This window comes from Apaloderma vittatum, unplaced genomic scaffold (assembly GCF_000703405.1).
Source record: "Apaloderma vittatum isolate BGI_N311 unplaced genomic scaffold, ASM70340v1 scaffold43626, whole genome shotgun sequence".
NCBI classification, from domain to species: domain Eukaryota; kingdom Metazoa; phylum Chordata; class Aves; order Trogoniformes; family Trogonidae; genus Apaloderma; species Apaloderma vittatum.
In genome coordinates, this window is record NW_009720908.1 from 803 (window position 1) to 20,390 (window position 19,588).

At 37.8% G+C, this 19,588-nt stretch overlaps 1 protein-coding gene across 1 annotated transcript; it reads right to left on the minus strand.

Moving 5' to 3' along the window:
• Nucleotides 1–3,172: 3,172 nt before the first annotated feature.
• On the minus strand, nt 3,173–19,104 carry METAP2 (methionyl aminopeptidase 2; the record flags this gene model as incomplete). Its single annotated transcript, XM_009871152.1, has 10 exons — nt 3,173–3,966; nt 5,236–5,351; nt 7,781–7,884; nt 8,388–8,484; nt 8,571–8,665; nt 8,750–8,931; nt 10,593–10,754; nt 15,179–15,281; nt 15,625–15,690; nt 18,962–19,104. Coding segments are annotated over 10 exons (1,321 nt in total), but the record flags the coding sequence as incomplete, so codon positions are not given.
• Nucleotides 19,105–19,588: the final 484 nt, after the last annotated feature.

The following is a 19,588-nucleotide window of genomic DNA, read 5'->3' on the forward strand; positions in this document are numbered from 1 at the left end:
ACTGGAAGCGCAAAATCCTGGCACATGATCTGCTATAAACAGCCTAACTCTCTTCCTCCTTCCTGTAAGAAAAATATATGAAATAAGTAGGATTTGGCAAAGTTCTTCTGATTCCAGTTGCCACCTGTAAAAATCAAATTCACAAATTCCAGTAGTGCTTAGATACTGCATCATTAACTTCCCATGATACCAACCTTATCTGGTTTTGTACAGTTTTGTACAAAAATATACCAAAGGTAATGTGACACAATGATGTCAGAAGATGCAACAGCAGTTTTCTCACTGCAACAGCAGCTTTCTCTACCCTCTAGATACCCTGTTTTAGCCTCTTTGAAAAGTTCTTGTTATAGTCACCCTTAAAATCCCTGCTCCCTTGCAAGCCAGGTTGCCTCCACAAAGCTACCACTGGAACTGCTTCACGAGTTCACAAGCCAGAGTCTGAAGAGCACATCCCCAGGGATATACTTCACAGTTGCTAATTAGCACCAACTTTATTTCCATTTTTAATAAAATCTGCCACTAAAAAGGGAAGCTTGGAGGAATGAAGCTGACTAGACCCATCCTCCACCCAAGACCTCCACTGTACGGCTGGCTTTGTTCGTACCCAGCAGCCCCATTTTCCCTGTACACAGCCCAAGGGAAAGCATCTGGGCAGCTCCAGCCCTCACAGCAGAGCTCATATTTCTGGGACAAAGTCAAGTTCATTTTGCTTTTGTAAGCTGCAGTCAAAGGTTTCTGCCTCATTCTGCTCCTTTCGTACAGGCAGAGGGGACAGAATCCTTAAATACTTCGACAACTACAGTCACAAAACTAGCACAAGGATACACAGAATCAACAGAAGGCTTATTTAGGTTGAAGGCTTACTAGAGCAGGTGATCGAAAAGCAGCAAGGGAACAAACCAAGCTCCACATCTTAAGAGAAGCACGTCAAGTCTAAAATTAGTCTCCTGGTTAGGAAAATGTTAAGTCATACCTTCATCAGGGCAGGTCATGAGGTCCAGCTGTACATTCCCTAATGACGCGTGTGTCTCAAAGTCTCCAAGAAAAAGTCCTGCAAAGGAAGTTCTGAACTCTCCGGCACCTCTATTAAACATATCCTCTAGAAAAAAATATTACCATTTCTGGTGCTGCACATACTCAAGAAACAAGATGACATCCACTCTTCTGGGTGTTTGAGGAAGACAGACTTCAATACCTAGCTCAAGTGTCTTTGATAACCTTTTGATTTTTTCAAATGAAAAGACAGTATGGTCCAGTTATCAGACAGCAGGGCCAGGGCTTTCTTAAAGCAATAGGAAAAGGCAGTCTAAAGAGCATGAAAGCAGTAGAGGATTTATTTTCATTTTTAAAATGCAAGGAGGCAGTGGAAATAGGGCTTGGCTTCTATACTGACTGGTGTAAATGCAGGATGGTCAACAGCACAGGAAGGATACCTCCAGACAAACCCAATTAAATTTAATGCCAACAAATAATCATGTTCTGCAGGTATTTTTCTGAGCCATTTCCTCTACAATTTGTTACGCATGATTGTCAGCCTTCATATGTGAATTAGCAAACAGCCAGTAAGTTTAAGTTAGAAGAACAGGCCACAGTCCAAAGTAGCTCTGCCAGCCTAGATCTTCCTATTACATTCAGGTAAAAAAAAAAGACAAAGGGAAGAAAACAAATAACTGAATTACAACCCTAATTGTTCTTACAGTAACCACCAGTGAAGATAAAAAAAAAAACAACATAAGCTGCAGGAACAGTATCAAAAGTCACTGAGCCACTAACAGACTCTCTTTCTACAGAGAAAAGTCTGGATGAGAGGCTTAGAACTGAAGTAGATTTGTCTCACTTGTTTCTAGCAGAATTTGTAGCAACCAGGCTTCTAATAAGGAGAGGCAAGCTGGAAGCCAGCCGTTCCACCAGAATCTGCTCCGTACAAGTCCAAAAGTGCCTCAGCAGTACGATCCTGTTAGCATGAATAAAAATAGCAGCAGCCAACACAGCCAGCGACCCTGCTCGCCACACATTCTTGCAAGTGCCAGTTTTCACTTTGCAACGTACCAGCGCATACGACGCCAGCTACCGTCTGTTTGGAAGCTGAGACGCACATGCCCACGCAGCTGCATAAATTCATTGCTGCCATGCCAAGACTCCCGAACAGCAACAACAGAAATAAACATTTCAATATCCTGTTTCATCCATTTCTCAAAGTTTAAATGGTACAGACTTTAAACAATACTTACAATTGGAAAAAAAAAACAACCAACAAACCACACACCAAGTCGATTACTTTTAAACTGCAGGCAGCACATGACATTGGTCCCCTCTGAACTGCAGCTCAGGCTTCTAAGGGACAAAAACTCAGCTTTTGCCCAAAGACAGAGAGGAGAAAGAACTGGTATTTCTACATTAATATGAAATCCTCTACAAATAACCACAGGCCATCACTACAAAAGAACAAGTGAAATGTCTCTGTTTCTTGAGCAGCTATGTTTAAGGCACTGTTACTGACCTGTTAAAGAAGCTATCACTGTAAAATTTAATATGCAAGTCACAAGGTAAAACACACAGCACTGGAAGACACGTTGCATCCAGGTGTGAAGAACCATGGGATTTAATTTACCTTTACAAATGAGATTCAACAGTCAGATTCACTGCAGCAGGAAGACATGTAATGAGTTCTTGTGTCAGGAAAACATCAAATACTCCTTAGTCATTTGCCTGTACGGAAGAACTTTTTCTAATGCTCCAAAGTAAATTAATGTTTCTGTTGTCTCTACAACTCGTCCAATCAAATGTGAACTTGAAGGAGACTGGGAATCACACCAAGAAAAATTTTACTCCATGCAAAAGGGCAAGCCAATGGCAAAGAATATGTAGGGATAGATACCAATAATCACACCCAACCCCAGCCCAAAGTTGCACGTTGCTGGTAACGGCAACTGAGAGCAGCAAAGGTATTTGACACGTTCTAGTAAAGCTGAAGTCTAAGCTGAAGACTGGCACACTCAAAACCAAATCACACCGTGCACCTCTACCAAAGGTGTCATGTCCTGTCCTGCAGAGAGTTCACAGCTTCTTGCCCTGTAGCCCAGCACTGACAAGACTGTTTAGATAAGCCCTGAAAGGCCAAGTTTCATACTAAGGGTAAGTCAGGTCCAGTCTGAAGACAAGAAATGGCAAATCAAGTTTGTAAAATATTTAATAGAGCAGTTTCCCAGCAGACTCCTGACCAGAATCACAACCAGACTTCTAAAAAGTATATATATTCTTAGATCTGAAAATTTGTCTTTATTTTTTACAAAATGGATTCCAGGAAATTTAAAAGGCAATATCGTAGAGGTCTTGCGCGTGGAAATCAGGTGTAGTCATTCAAAGCATTCAAGTAGGAATATGGTAATATAAATATTTGAAAAGCATCTTTTACCATAAATGTTCAAACCAAAATGTTTAATTCATTCCAAACTAAAAACTGAGCTTTATAGCATGTATTTCCCTGAACAGAAAAAATAAGTAACTTTTGAAATATTTCTAAAGGCCTGAAAGCTTTTTTTTCCTTGGTTAGTTACATTAGAAGACTTGCCTTTGATTAAATTCCTTCCTTTCCAAATACGGAAAGTATTACATCAGTCCCCTGTTAAAACAGACAATAGGTTGCAAATTAATTCTGGGATAGTATGTTCCGACAAAGCCTAGAGTATAAAGGTGCTGAGGTGGCTTTGAGTTTAGTAGTCGTCTCCTCTGCTGACAACCTCCTTGCACGTTGGGCGCAGCAGTATGGTGTGCTCAAACTGCGCCGTGTACGAGCCTTTAATGTCGCACAAGGGGGGGTACGGATCCACTATACCCAAGTCGCAGAGGTTCTTCAATGCCATCAGGTATTTACTCTCTCCCAGGCGATCCAGCCATCTGCGGCAGAAGGCAAGAGTACCAAAGTTTTCATTGATAACGTTTAGCAAGTGTTTTGCTCTTGGAAGCCTGAAGGAAAAAAAAAAATAAAAATCAAACAAACAAACAAAAAAGCAGAACAACATGTTAGAGAAGAAAGAGGTATTGCCAGCAAGCATTTGTTACAGAAATGAAATGCTCCAGTGGGAAAAAAAAAAAAAAGGGAGTTAGATTTCAAGGTATTTTAAGACTGCCCAGTCTTGGGATGTCTTTCTACATCAGTCAGATGTTCTGTTCACAAAAGGAAGAGTGATTTCCTCCTGCAAAACGGTATCCTTCCAAACAAATCTCAATGTTGCCAAACACCTTAGCCATCCTTTCCAGTAGGGGAAGTCAGATTGTGAAAGTATCTCCATCTAACGATGTAACCCTTAAATAGTAACAGGTTGATTATTTTCACAAAGAAAAGCAGAATTCTTCCTCACTCAAAGTGAAATAATCTGAACTAATTTAGGGATAAGCGTGGTTGTTTAAAATGCTTATAGTTTTACTTCTGAAGTCAAACACCGGGTAAGCTTTTATTCATACTTCTAGCATAAAAATCAAGAGCTTTACAGATCCGCTAAGAAATGAACTTGTTTCCAAACATAAGGAGTCCCTTTTCAACCCTTAGGCTAATTCTACCCCCTTCCTGCCTTTTCCATATTAGTACACGGTTCTATGGAAACAAAACCAACCTAGGCGGAATAGCACCACTGTCTGTTACATTTCTAACCATAGTGGACTTCACTTGAGAAAATATGCTGCACTTCTAGGAATGCCAAAATGCAATACCAGTGAAAAATGAAAATTAATAATCTATTTCATTTTATAGCAATATGCTGAAACAAGAACTTAAACCCCACAAAACCCCACACAAACAAAACAGGTGACACAAATTGCTTGATATGCTCTGGGAACAATACTAGGACAAAGATTATGGCACACAACCATAATACAGATGTTGATTAAAAATAATGTATTAATCCATAAACTAATACACAAACATTACATATATACACACTGTAAATTACATATAAAAAAATTATGCAAGATTGGACGACTATTAAAAACCCATCTAGGTTTCTGAAGACACAATAGTGTACTTTCTCCATTTCCAGATTCTTTAAAATAATTCCGTGCCGTTCCAGATTTACAATCAGCACATTTCATAACACAGACATTGCTATCATAACCCTTTGAGTCCTCTGACATCTTCATTAATTATTAGTGAAGAACCTGCATTGTATAAATTTTGAACCCTAACAGGCTGGTAACCCTGGCACAATACACCAACAAAAAAACCCAACAATATCCAACCTTATCGGCACATGTCCAACATCAAAGTTCTTCATATAATGAGAACACTCCATATCGTCATGAACAACTCCTTTTCCTGTGCTACCGAAGGTTTCTATAGCATATACTTCACCTTCCTGAGGAGAGAAAAAAAGAAACAGGGAAAATGTTGGATTATGAAAATAAATTACACTGGGCAATTCTGATATAATGACCTCGGTATAACAACTTCTGAATACAAGTAATTAAATGTGAATAGATTCAATTGCCAGATCAATCCAGAGAGAAATTCAACACAGAGATTTCGCACTGTCAAGTTACAGACCTCTCCAAATCATCAGCTATTTTTGTTAATACCATTTTATTTGTTTCAAGCCATAAATATCAGCACATTTCTAATCGCAGTTTCTCAAAGTCATTGCAGTTAAAACATTGTCAAAGCGTTTATCTAACACAGCTAAGAAACTACATTCTGCTGCAAAATATTTGCTAACTGGAAGTAATTCTCCTTCGCCATTCAGATAGGAGTCCTAGGAAACATATAGTTTAGACATAGCAAATAGATATTGATTACAGAGACTTAATGCACTGAAGAACTTTCTGCCCAATTTCTGCAAGACTTTTCTGGTAACAGCTCCTAGTATAAACCCTTAACCTGCTTGCTTCCACTGTACAAGATGAATTTCTTCAAGAAATGACGGCGATATATATCTGCAAGGGAATTATCAAAATTCTAGCCAAGAACATACTGAAATGCCATTATATAAACTCACTTCTGCCAAGTGTATTCCTATATCCTTAATGGTAGGACTGTGAAAAGGACTTAACAAGACAGGGCATCAAACATTAATGGACAGTGAGAGCTGGGTTTTTCAGTATATTTTAACTACTTTGAAAGTCACAACCCCAAAATAAGAAGCCAGATGAAAAGCAGTTAACACACGCCTCAAATTCAAGGCAAACTCTTAAAGATGCTCCTGAATATTCAACCAATTTCATTTTAAAAAAGAAATAACACAAAAAGCCACGCAAAATGCTACCAGAAATTCGCTTTACACCCACTTTTTCAGAATAAGGATTGTCAGAGGCTCTACCTCTCCCTGTCACAAAAAAACTCACTGGATTGCAGTTTGATACTATAATAAGCACAGTACAGTAAGAGCTTGGCTATGCTCCACATGCTTCATTGGCAAAACTCACTGTCTTTAACTACGTAGGATGGTGTCCTAAGTAACTTACAGAAGCTATAGAATAAATTAAAAAATATCTTCTCCCTGGTGGCTGGATATTCAATTAGAACAGTCTCACAGCTCTGAAATCTTTAAGTAATATCTCCTTAAAGAACACTTGAATTTTATACTAGCAATACACTGATGATGGATGATATACAAGACTGAACCATTCACCAAGTTAAACCAAGAAGGGCACACAAGCTTTCTCCACCATCCTTTTCCAACACTCTCCAATCCCTTTGCACACCCCTATAGAGAAGACAATATTTATAACTTGACCTTTTTGCTCACATCATTAAAAAGGTGATCAATAATAAGTCTTGGATGATGAAAGTGAGCCTACCTCAAAAACCGATCCTGGCCTGACCACATCTGTCCCTATTCAGCTCTTAACAAGTCTTAGTTACCAACAGGCTTACTGGTGATCAGCGTTGATCAGTGATCAGGCTTAGAATGAAATTAAAAGCTTCTCATCTCATTAACAAGCTTGTAAATAAGCCTTCTTACCTTATTAGAACACAAGCTTACATCAAAATGGTGGCTAAGTCTCAGGTTACGTATTTTAATCTTGCCTTTCCAATTGGGAGCTTGCCACATCATTTACACTTCTTTCTCTTTCCTTGCACTGAAATCCTGTTCAACTAAAATTGCTCATCTAGACTCTTATATTAACTAGAAATATGCTTAATTATTTTGCATCTGGAAGCTCCTCAAGATAGATATTGTATCTAACTGTATTTCCGGAATGTCATCCAAGACTACACCACTACATATTTTTCAAGAAATACTTGAGTAAAAGACTGTTATTTTCCGTTTAAATACAGAGTGAACAAATAAAGAAAATACGAATGACTGACAAGTCCAAACACCTTTTGGGAAAACTCTGGTCCCTCAAGTCCACCTCAAAAAATCTTATATTCTGTCCTTTCCCCTGCTCTTAAGTGCAACATTCCAACACTGCATTTAAGTCATGTAGAGCCATGCAGGAGTTTCCATAAGCATTACTAAGGCCATTCAGTTATCAAGCGGGGTTTTTTTGTTGTTTGATGGGGTGGAGGTTTTTTTTACTATTTATTAAAACAGCACAGTTCCAAGGCTTCAGTTGCACAAAGCGTTAGATACCAGAACATTCCAGGGCTTAAGGGAGAAGCCACCGAGATGAAACAAGAGTGATCACACCCTTACGGGAACACTACAGAGTACTGCCATGTTTTTCATCTGCTGCTATTATCCGCCAGGACCACTAATATTCCATGTTAGGAGCATGTAAGAAATATTACTCTTGCTGTGACAGCTGGGGAAACTTAACAGAAAGATTTAACAAGTTCATTTACCTCCATTCTTGTGGCTTCTCCTCCTTTCACAATGGGCACTGTTTTTCCAGCATGTATCCTATATGGCCCAATCGAGTGTCCGTTCAAATTGCGGATTGGTTTCACTTTTGAAGAAAACATTTAATATTACAGGCAGTTTCCTAACAACTGTCAAACCCTTTAAGACAATTTAGTTTGTTAGCCCATATTGAACGTAGTGACTCATCATATCACAGAGGAACTAAACGCAAAGCTATTCATGCATCTTGTACAAATTCTAGCTGAGATACAAGTTAGTTTTGGACGCTTTACCAAAACGTCATTATTAAAGACTAGCAACTCCAACAGTAATAAGTTTATTAATAAGCCAAAGAAGGTATCAAATTATGTCTACAGTTTGAAATGGTTGTTTAGCATTCATTTTATCTGTTAAAAGATACAATACTTGGAAGGATAAACCAAGAATATTTCTCTGGAGGCCACAGAGAAACAGGTATTTATGCAATACGAATACTATTACTTCTAATACAGAGCTCTGTTCAATAGGATACAAATAAATAAATACTTGTAAAAATAAATATATATACACACTAAGAACAACTATCCTTATGTAAAGAAAAGAACTTGCCTTGGTATGTTTTGCCATCAATTTCAACCTCATAAGACTCCATAACTTCTTGTATGGCCTCCCCCACATCACAGAGACGTACATCTATGCCAGCACACTGAAAAGAAAGCACAAATATAAATGGAAAAGAATTGCAAACCTTACTGCAAAAGACTTGGAAAATGACTTACATAACAATCCTACCTTTATTCCAGTATTTGTGGCATCCTTTACAGCTTCTAATAGTCTGTCATATTTTGGATTGAATGTGACTGTAAAAGCACAGTCAATAATACGACCTGAAATCAGCAGAAGTTAATTAGCTTCACAGTCTTTGCACTGAAGAAAGTTCTCAAAGTTTTAATTCATAAATGAAAACTAACCACTAATATGTGTCCCAAAATCTATTTTGCAAATATCGTTGTACTGTAGGACTGTTGGATCTCCAGCATTGGGAGTGTAGTGGGCAGCACAGTTGTTCAGAGAGCAGCCAGTAGGAAACGCAAGACCTGCATTTAAGCCATTTTCCTTTATCAGCTTACGTGAGCAGTCTTCTAGCTTTTCACTAAAAGGCAGAGGGGAGAGAGAAGAAAAAAAAAAATAAACGTAACAGTTGTCATAATAAATCACCGCAAGAGCAAAACCCCAGAAAAATACTCAAGCAAGTGTTTGAATGTGAAATCTTACGTGTATGCTAACTAGAAGGAGATCCTGGACTGGAAACCATAAGTACACTTCAGTTTTTCAAGTCAACGTCTCTACTCATTTTGGGGGAAAATTGAGTACTTTTCTAGTGTTTTTACTCTACATTTTAAATATCCATCTTTTAATAAGCTACATTTATCCCATTCTTCATGAGCAGCACAGGTTATACAACTACAGTTTAGGCAAATTAAATGCATTTTTTACAATTACTGGTATTTGAAACAACAAAAAAAAAAAGAAAAAAGGCAATAGTAAGGTTCTCATTTGAAAAAAAAACCAAATTAAAAGACAATAATATTTTTTAATTTAAGCAGTAACTGTGACAAAAATAAAACCTTATGAGACTTGCATTTGTTCTTGGTTGCTGTCTACTCTCAAGCCATTAGCTACTGAAAAGCTAAACACACACACATCCACCAGTGCACACTCCTATAGCGGCAGTGGGTGATGTAAACTGCAGCTCACACCACTGCACTATACTCTGATTTTATTTAAACAAGCTCTTAATTCAGAGCAATCTGGGAAAGGAAGAGACCTTATCTGAATAGGGAAGTCTCCATATCCTGAGGTACTTCAGGAAGAAAAGTCATGTTTTGAGAAAATTACTGCTATTACTACTATAACAGCCAAACTGTGTAATTCAGTATGACAGATTTGTTTCAGCCAGACAAGTGATTATTAAGGCAGATGTCTTTCTTCTGCTTTCCCTGATGGTACATTATCTCTTTCTGTTATCCTCAGTTACCTTGGGGATCAGCTCTGATTAGTTTTCTTACTATCCTACTCTTGTCAGCACAGTCCTCGGTCATATCAGGCTGAAAGCACCTGATTTTGGAAGGTAAACTGTCCTGGATCAGTGCAGTACTTGAAAAGCAGACAGTCACTCTACATAAACTGAAGAATAAAAAAAGGAATAGTTTGAAGACTCAACAGAATCAGTCCAAGCTTAATCAAACTCATGTTTATCTTATTCCATTTGCTCAGTTCTTTCTTACCAACTGAGATTATGACAAATAAACATTGTGTTTCTCCAGGAACACCAGTCAGCAAAGACCAAACACAGACAAAATCTTCCTGCCCTGGACTGAGTACACAGCCGTGCTGGTTTTATGTCTCTTCGCCCACTCCCAGCTGCTGTCTGCACCTGCACGGCTCATCCCCAGCATTTCCCTAACAATTCTGGCAAAGGCCACAATGTCTACCACCATTACTGCTGCAGAACTTGAGGGCAAGAGTAGCCAAGGCACTGAACATTAAAATCAAGCATGTGCTCAAAATAAGTGAAAATAACTGAAAGCTCAGTTTGAAATTCAGTATGATCCCAGACCCTGTAAAGCTGCAAAAGCTACGAATATAAGAGAAAAGGAAATAACTGGGGATACCCATTGTGTACTTGAAACAGAAATTCCCCAACACTTGTGACACAGCTCATTAAGCACACATAACAGACCAAATCCCCTCGCCTCTGAAGAAAGAAGAAAAATCTACAGCAGAGGTCCTTGAGAATATCTGTGTCCTCACCAGATTTCTATCATTGTCATTCCAGGTTTTATCCAGCTCATAACGTATTTCCTCACTTGTCTGTGTGCCTCCGCAGCCTCCCGAAAATCATTCCAGATTTCCTCACTGGCTTGGTCTAGTGCTTTCTTTTCTTCACTAGTTGTTCTCCAAGAAGCAGTTCGCCTTCAAAATAAAGTGTCACGAAAAGTTACTACAATCACAGTAGTCATTCAAAGTTCTGTCTAAAGCCTGCAGAGCATTTACTAACCAGTCAGGTCTACATTCCCCTGTGCAACATTAAAGACCATGATTTATAAAATTTCATAATAAAGGAAGCCAACCAAAAAAAAAAAAAAAGTAAGCACCACAGACTGACACCTTTGAAAGGAAGTAACACTGGGAAAAAAAAAAATCATGTATACAGATAAACTAAGCTATAGTTAGCCCATGAATTATATTATTCCCTTTACAGTTTCAAATGCCTTACCTCCCAACCCCCAAAAAAGCCCAGACATGCAGTGTGCTTGAAGGATGCATAATACTTTGCCTGCAATTCTACCTTGAGTTAGTAAAATGAATCACTGCAATGTGGTCTGCTCATGCAAAAAGTTTATTTTTGTACAATGTTACTCCTTCAGCCAGTGCCTTCCCTCTATGGAGAAGAATCTCAGCACTGTCGTGTAGCTACTTGGCCCAGAAACTGTTACTGACACAGAGACAATAAGTTCCTTCAAAATTTAAGAGCTTGCAGGTCCAGCATTACTTTCCCTCATCCTCAGAATATTTAGGTAATTAACAGCACACAGCAACTATGTCACACGTCAGAAAGTTACTTTCTAGATTTGCTGGATGGTGAATTAACATTTGTTCCAGGAGAGTATCACTCATTTCGGCTCTTTGGTAGGTTTATAAAACAAAGAATATTTTTCAATACAGAATATAAGATTAGTTTTCAGTATTCCTTTTTATTATGCAAGAAGCCATAAAACTAAGGTTCCAAGAAAGCAAACAAACAAAAAAGTAATTTAAGCATTCCAGCAACTTAATTAGATTATTCTTCTGACTACAAAGTAGAGCTACCCTTCAAATGGTGAACCTGGAGCCCTGTAGTGATGAAAAAGAACCTAGTTTTTAACTTAAAGAACTTCCTACATACTACAAAGGACAAAACCCACTAAAAGCAACACATAGCTGCACATCCTGGTAGGTGGGTCATAAAAGGAAAGGTATGATGGACAAGATAGACCAAAGATGCTGAACTATGCCAAAGTCTCCGAATTTAGAAATTAACCTTTACCTTTATGTAAGCCAGCTGATTCTAAGCAAATAACTGAATAAGATTACTTTTTGAAATCCAAAGGTGTAGCTACTTACTCACAGACACTTAACTTGGCTCCACTCTAAGAGGTTTCTTCATAGCCAAAAACCAAGTACCAGCGAGCCAAGAGACTATCCCCTGCAATTTTGCTGCATTTTGAACTGAGTTTATACAACATATATAGTGTTAGGGGGCCTGCAATCCTAAAGCAGAGTTGAAAAGATAAAGAAGGATAACAGGCTATTCTACAAAATTTTTCTCAGGATGACCAGAGGATCCAAATATTTTGAGACCCTTTTGCTTTTACCCTTGAACTTCCTGCTTCTTTTCAGAAAGAGTAACAGCAGTGCAAAGGAGAAATCCCATGTTTCTTTTTTTGAGCAGTTTTCTTGCTCCAATAGCAAGCAACATGCACGCTATTCTCAGAATTTGCCTTAATACCAGTAAAACCCATTCAAAAAAAAAAAAAGAAAAAAAAGCACGAGGCTTCTACACCTTAACTCCCTTGCTGCACCTGGAAATTGGCCAGCACAGCAGTCACAGCACAAGAAGATGGAAAAGGTGTACTGCAGAAAACCAGTAGGGAAGAAGGACCTCAAGAGTCCTTTCAGACCACTCTGGATTCCAGCACAAACATCCTTGGGCAGCAAGAGCTGCTGACAGCGTCTGGGCAGGCTGCTCTGCCATCAGTCATCGACTTAAGCTGCAAACTCCATCAAACTGGCAGGAAGCTGCCCTCATTCTACCTGCTGTATTTCAGTATATAGTTGCCCCATGTGAGACAACCAGGGGACAAAATAGCATCTACATGTGACAACATCCTTTGCAGCGTTTTGCTGCCAAAGCTGCACCACTGCCTCATGGAAGCCCTAGAAAGGAAGCGACAAGAAATCCTGCTTGGGCTGAAGCACTTCAGGACACATGAAAAATCCAACTCATCTGCTGAAGGTCTCACAAACATCAAGTCCTCTGATAGGTACATGAGCTTTTCCGAGTAGTTTCCTAATGTGCTGGCTACCACATGGCAGCTTAGAAGTTCATGTCTTGCACCAAGCCACCCCTTCACATATTTTCACTCCAGTTCACCAGCCCCAGTTTCACCAGTACAAATCTTTACAGGATTGTGCTGTAAACTACAATCTAGTGAGCAAAGATAAAAATTTATAGAAAATAATTCCCACGGATTATCTTAACCGAGATAAGAGCACAGGGACAGAAACAAGCTGGCAGAGACAAAAATTCCTTAATCTCATTTTAACAAAACTGGTGTCTTGTAAAGTATTGCTTATAGCTTTTCCATCCTCCCTGTCGTATCATTTCAAAGTCAGATGTCTTCAACAAAAAACACAAGCCTTCAAACAAAACTAAATACTTGAGATACAAAAGTATCAAAGCTGTTAGTCTGTTGTCTATATAAGAATTGATTCTCTGCTATTTTTTCCCCTGAAAATTGAACGATACCCACTTTTAGTTCAACTTCCTGAACAAAATACACAATTCTGGGTTGATGAGAGTAACTTTAGAAAGCATGTGACATCAAGAGTTAAGAATAGAAGTGCAACTCTTCAAAAGAAAAAAATCAAAGACAAAACCCTACCTGACCTCAGCATGAATAACAGAAGTGGCACATAGATGCTTCACCAATATATAAAATGAAATTATTGTACAGAATAGAAAATATCCTGGCTACTAATTTAAGTAGCTGCTTATGTTACAAAATGCTAAAGTAGCATCATAACATTTAAATATTTAAATTAGGAACAAAAGTAAGCATATATTTGCTTAAGCAAATTATATAAAGAAACTATTTCAGGTTCCTTACAAGAGTATGTTCCTTCCTAGCAGGACACTCTCAGTACAGAAAAGATGCCCCAATTAAATCTTGCTAGAAAACGTGGCATGTTTTGACATATTTTTTTCCCCCACTTTCTTTTCAAATTAATAGTAGTGAACCCGAAGTAAAACATTTCATCTTCAATAGCTGGATACATAACAGAGGTATAAAAACAGTGTGTTATTGTTAATAAACTATAAACATGCTTAAGATGTTCATAATCTGATTTCCTGGAGTGCTTAAATCGTGCCCTTCTGAATGTAGCATATACAGACAACCACTTAACTCTTAAGCACCAAAGAATCACTCCTGGATCAGCCTGTCCGGACTACCCTGTGAAAGCCTGTCATTAGCCTGTAATACTGTGCATACAAACAAGGCAGTCCTTTATAAATAAGTATAAGCACATCATGAGATCAAACTGAAGTCATTATAAGGAAGAAAAGGCTTCTTCAAAACATTTTAGTATCATAGAAATGAAATCATTATCTGTGAATATATGAACAAAATTTATGGTATGTACTAGGCTGTATTTATAAGATATACTAGACTGTAAGCAACTATGTTGCTTACACTCTACGAGAAATAGGCATTGACTTTAAACAACCAATAAATGTTTCGACATAATTTGATTCTGATTTAAAAAGTCATTGAAAATCAAAGTGCTTTCAGAAACATAAATATTTAGCTACTTTCATTTAAACTAGTTCCTCAGAGTTTTCAAAACTTTCTGAGAAGTTTTTAGTAATACTTGGGCCTTTCACTCAGATTTTCATGCAATTCAAATTAATTTCACACCCCTAGTTGCTAAGAAAGCATATGGAAATAGTGCCCTAAAAAACATGAGGATGCAGATCTGTTCTGGTAAACCACTAGAAGCTGTTGCTTGTCTAGTAAAATTGCACATTATTCCCACATCACTATGAATTCTAAAAACCAGTTCAGGTTATAACAACTATATATTCATATAAAGAGAAGCCTAGTGCAGAATACACAACTTAAGCTTTTAAATTAAACTGTCTCTTACTCTGAGATTGGTGTGTCTCTACCAAAAAAAATCCAAAACCACAAAAAAGCCAACCAAAACCCAAGAAGTCGACATCCAGATACCTCCAAAACTGCTGCATAACAGTAGTTATCTCCCTAAATATTAAATCTTCACTCAATTCTAATTCATATTATATTTTTCTTATAGGCTGCCTCTTGAAATCCCGTTGGTCCTCTGTGTCTCAAGATCCTCTGCTCATGGCAATTCCGCTCATATGGGCTATACCTTAATTAAAAGGGTAGGGAAGGAGAAGTATTTCTGGCCTGAAGACTTATATTCATTAAATTCTTAGATGATTCAGTTAAGATGAAAAAAGAACATTACAATTCACATTCCTTGTACATTAACAGTTTTGCAACTTAGCACATCCAGACAACTTCATTTTTTTTTAAGCTTAAAACACTCACCCATCTTGTGTTGGTGGGTATTCACATTCTTCTCCCTTCGGGAATATGTTGCTGGGAAATAGATCACAGATTGGAATAGAAGGTGGGTCTGTCTGGACCTTAGCTGTTGAGTAAAATTTAAGGAAGTTTTAAATATGGCACACTGGAAATACAAAGTATCTTATTTGAACCTTAAAAGCTAAACGGCACGAGTTATTTAAAATCCCCTTTGGGCTTGTAACAGGCCAACATCATATCACAACGCTCTCAGATGACTTTGCTTGGCCAATGCTCAAGCAAACAGGCAGGGACACCAGAAAAAAGAAAACTCAGCCAGACTTAGCCTACAAACCCAAGCTGCACCCCAAAATTTGTTTCAGCTGCCAACAACAGCACTTACACATGCTTAGACCAAATATTACCAAATATTCATGTAGTCTATTTTTATTTTTGTGCTTGATACCTACGTCCTTTCTTCTTTTTCTTCTTCTTCTTCTTTTTCCCTGTTGCTCCATCTCCTTCACCCTCTCCATCTACAGGAAACAAAATGCCCAGCTGAACATGAAATAATGTTAAAGAACAAAATAATTCTGACTAAGATACAAACCCACCTGGACTATATGGAAACACTTCTTTCACAGCAGAATTTAGTGGATTAAAACAAGACAGCTAGAAGCTGCCACCACACCATTAGCATTTTCAGTCCCTATACCAAACAGACACCTAAGAAAATACTTTCTGAAGTTGATGAGTTTAACATGTCACCACACAGCAGGGGGGGGAAAAAGCAACTCAGGGAAAGAGTCTGACTTCAAATTGCTCTACTCTCAATTCAGAAAAAAAGATGCCTGGGGCTGGGGGAGGGCATGAGAACTGTATTAGACACAACAGCTAGCAAAAAGCAAGGAACTATTGCTTCAAATGCAACTTCTGATGCTTCAGCTAAAGGAGTTTAACACATCTGAAAAGATAAAAAACCCAAACAAGTAAAGATGACAGCACATAGGTCAGGAGGAGTTTAATCTGAAGATAACATGGAAAGTCACAATGAGCACTAAGCAAAACCACCGCGCACGGGATGTACCAGCGGGAAGTTTTCAGACAGCAGCACAGCATGGAAGCACCAAGAATCAGCTGCACCACGTTACAGTCGCATCTGTGAGTTAACAATAACCCTGACGACTTCGTGTTTGGCTACATCTAGTGCTTAATTAATTTATACACAATGAAGTATTTACCTAATGCGAAACCATCTAACTAAACCTTCTGAAGCTAACCACAATTTCATTTCAGAACGCAAAAGTACTAGTCATCTACACGTAATACAGTTATCTAAAGAAAAGAGTGAAATTGAAAGAACTTTCAGAATCAAGTCAAAGCACTGTCATTTTGAATGCATTTATACAGCAACTTGGATTTGCTCATTTATTTAAAAACAAAACTGAACCAATACACTGACCAGTATTTCCAGTCATTAGATTTCAAGTCTCTCATGACAGTTAGTGTAATCTGCATTTTTATGCCAGTAATTGATGTAATCCTGCAGCTGGGGCAAATTTCAGTAACATGAAATAATAATTAGTTATATATGAAAATAATAACATGAAAATAATATGAAAATATGAAATAATAATAATTAGTAATATGAACTGGAAAGGAGTATAAACTCCTCCCCAGTTCATTCTAGCATTATGTACCTTATTTTTAATTTTTGTGAAAAAACGCAAATACAGCTTGTGACACTAGTGTAACTACAACATAGCCTAGCCTACTAGATTCTTCATCAATCTGTATTTTTTAGGCAGCTTAAAATCCTTAACAGCACATACAAATTTATTTAAAATGTGCTAACTTTGTCACATTTCTCTTGACCTTGAGCTGTGCCCAAGTCATTCATCAAAAAATGAATGAGACATGACTCCAGTTCAGGCACCAAATGATTTTGTTTTTTAAATATTAGGCCTAAATTGGAAAAAAGAGGGAAAAAAAAAAAAAGGGTACAGCATTTCTTACGTGTTGTTGCTGCTGCTATCTGCTTATTGTGGCTTTTTCATACATCACTGCACGTGAATCTGCCAACTGCAAGCCCAACTAACCGGGCCTATGCTTTCATGTCCTTGAAGACTGCTGCAGACTAAGCGTGCTGCCAGAAACATAACTCCTGCATCTGCCTGATACTCTGTTTGTCTTCAGGTTGTTTAGCCAGTAATGATAAAAACTTCCACCACAAAGTGATTTAAGATCTTTGCAAAACTGAAGCTCAACCTTATGCCATTTGGGCTCAGGTGTTAAATAATGTATCCTAATATCATGCAAAAATGTTATCTACCAGCAGGTTTTAACATTGCAATGAAAATCTGAAGCGTGCTTCCTAATCTCTCCCAGATTTCAAAAGGTACACAGTCTCACTTCTGAGGCCACTCACATTATGGGCTTATCAAGAGAAAAAGAAAAAGAGAGGTGGTGGTAATGGTTAGATATTTTATTGGCTTTAATCTAAGGCAGCACCTCTGGAACTACACAAATAAGATGGCAAGTGGTGAGTACCAGTACATCAAGAACACACAGTTGTCTTCAAACTACTTGCAGCAATTATTCTTTTTCTCCAAAAACACTACTGTTTTTCTAAAATCACATCCAAGTGAATAAAAGGAAGTTTATTGTTTCAGAGACTGTACCATTTCATACTTTTTAATACTTTCTGACACTGTAATACTGTAATTGCTAATGTTGTAAAAAGCATAAAAGAACGGAGTGTTCTACCTGTAACAATGTTATTTCTCCAGAGATGGAACTATAAATATACTAATAATTTTCAAAGTTTTTTTTTTGCATTGTATAAAGTTTTCACTATCTGCCTCAATACTTCTCGCTTTAGTTGCAACAATGGCAAAGTACATATTGCATCAATTATCTTCCAATTCCATAATCTGTCATATACCATAAAACAAATAATCCATCAGAACATACTACTACACAAAGTAATTGCATGTAAGTGGATGCTATAGGTAGGTTAATAATGTTGTAAGATCCATTTATTTGTAATTTTATACATCCCAGTATATTTAGTTATTTTTTTTAAACTTAAATATCTGAATTCAACTCTGGAACGATGAATTTTAGCAATAGCCAACTAAGATTTCTATACAGGAAAGTAAAAACCATTTTAGGGTGCTGAGAAAACTTTAAATGCTAAATTCACATGGAGGAAACTAAATTATACTAAATCGAGAAATATATTTTCTTAAATGTCAATTCTTATTGAGAGTCACTCATCAAAACAAAGGCAAGAGAGCATTCTTTCAGTGGATTCCTACAGAAAAGATGCATCTCGTCAGTTCAGTTTTAATGAAAGATCAGGACTGCAGATGAACAATTTGCACGATGCTAGGAGACTCTAAGACCTTCTGGTAATTAAAAAGCTCCCTTAAATTGTTTTTCTGTATTTTTTGTTCTAAGCCAAGAATAAGAGACATTATTTGGAACAGAAATTTATACTAACCATGGTAGTGAAACTGAGAAAGATTTACAGCTTACTTATCTCAAACTAAACATTTCCCTGCAGCAAAAAGATCCTTCAAAACATGAAGCTTTGACAAAGCTGTTATCCCTATTAATTTTTATAAATATGCACATGTGTCAGCTAAACTGTTGGCAAATAAGTAAAAAGCATGTATAGTCACATCTCTGCTCTCCCAAGCAAAAAACCCCCAACAAACCTAAAAGGCAACTGTAAAGGTTTGTTAAAAGAGGAGTCTAGGAAGAAGCTGAAACTAGAAATGTTGATTGAAAAGTTACACTTGCCTTCATCATCATCGTCTTTTTCCTTCTCATCCAGTGCTTGTTTATCCAATTGTTTTGCTACATCATCAAGAGCACCTTCCATTTCTTTATCTGTTTCTTGTCCTGTTTGTAAAATTAAAGCATGACATTCAGTAAAAGAATAGCTCAAAATTAGCAAACAGAAGCCCACAAAACTTTACAGAAATATTATGCTGTACTCATCCTATGGACACTAGGGAAAACTATGCTTATTTTAAGTTTATTTTAAAGCAGACCTAATGTACGAGATCGCAGAGCACTAGAGTGACAGATACTGTTATTGAAACTTGCGCATCAAGTTAGCATCATGCTTGTGATTACTTTTTTTCTGGCAGGGTTACTAATTCTTCTCGCCATAGCAGCAACCTGCTCTTGTAAGATAACATGGGCGTGAAGCAGGTAATTACAAACGCCCAGTAGGATCATCACTAACTGCCAGCCTGCTAAAACAAACGCGAATCGTAGTTCCTTTACACTCTTTGCCCAGACTTGCTCTGGCTCTCTCAGAGAACCTGGGAGGGGTACAGAGGCTCCATCGCGCAGGATGACTTTTACAGCAGCCGCCTCACGCCTTTTCCCCCCTCGGGGCATAGGAGAGGACGAGGAACG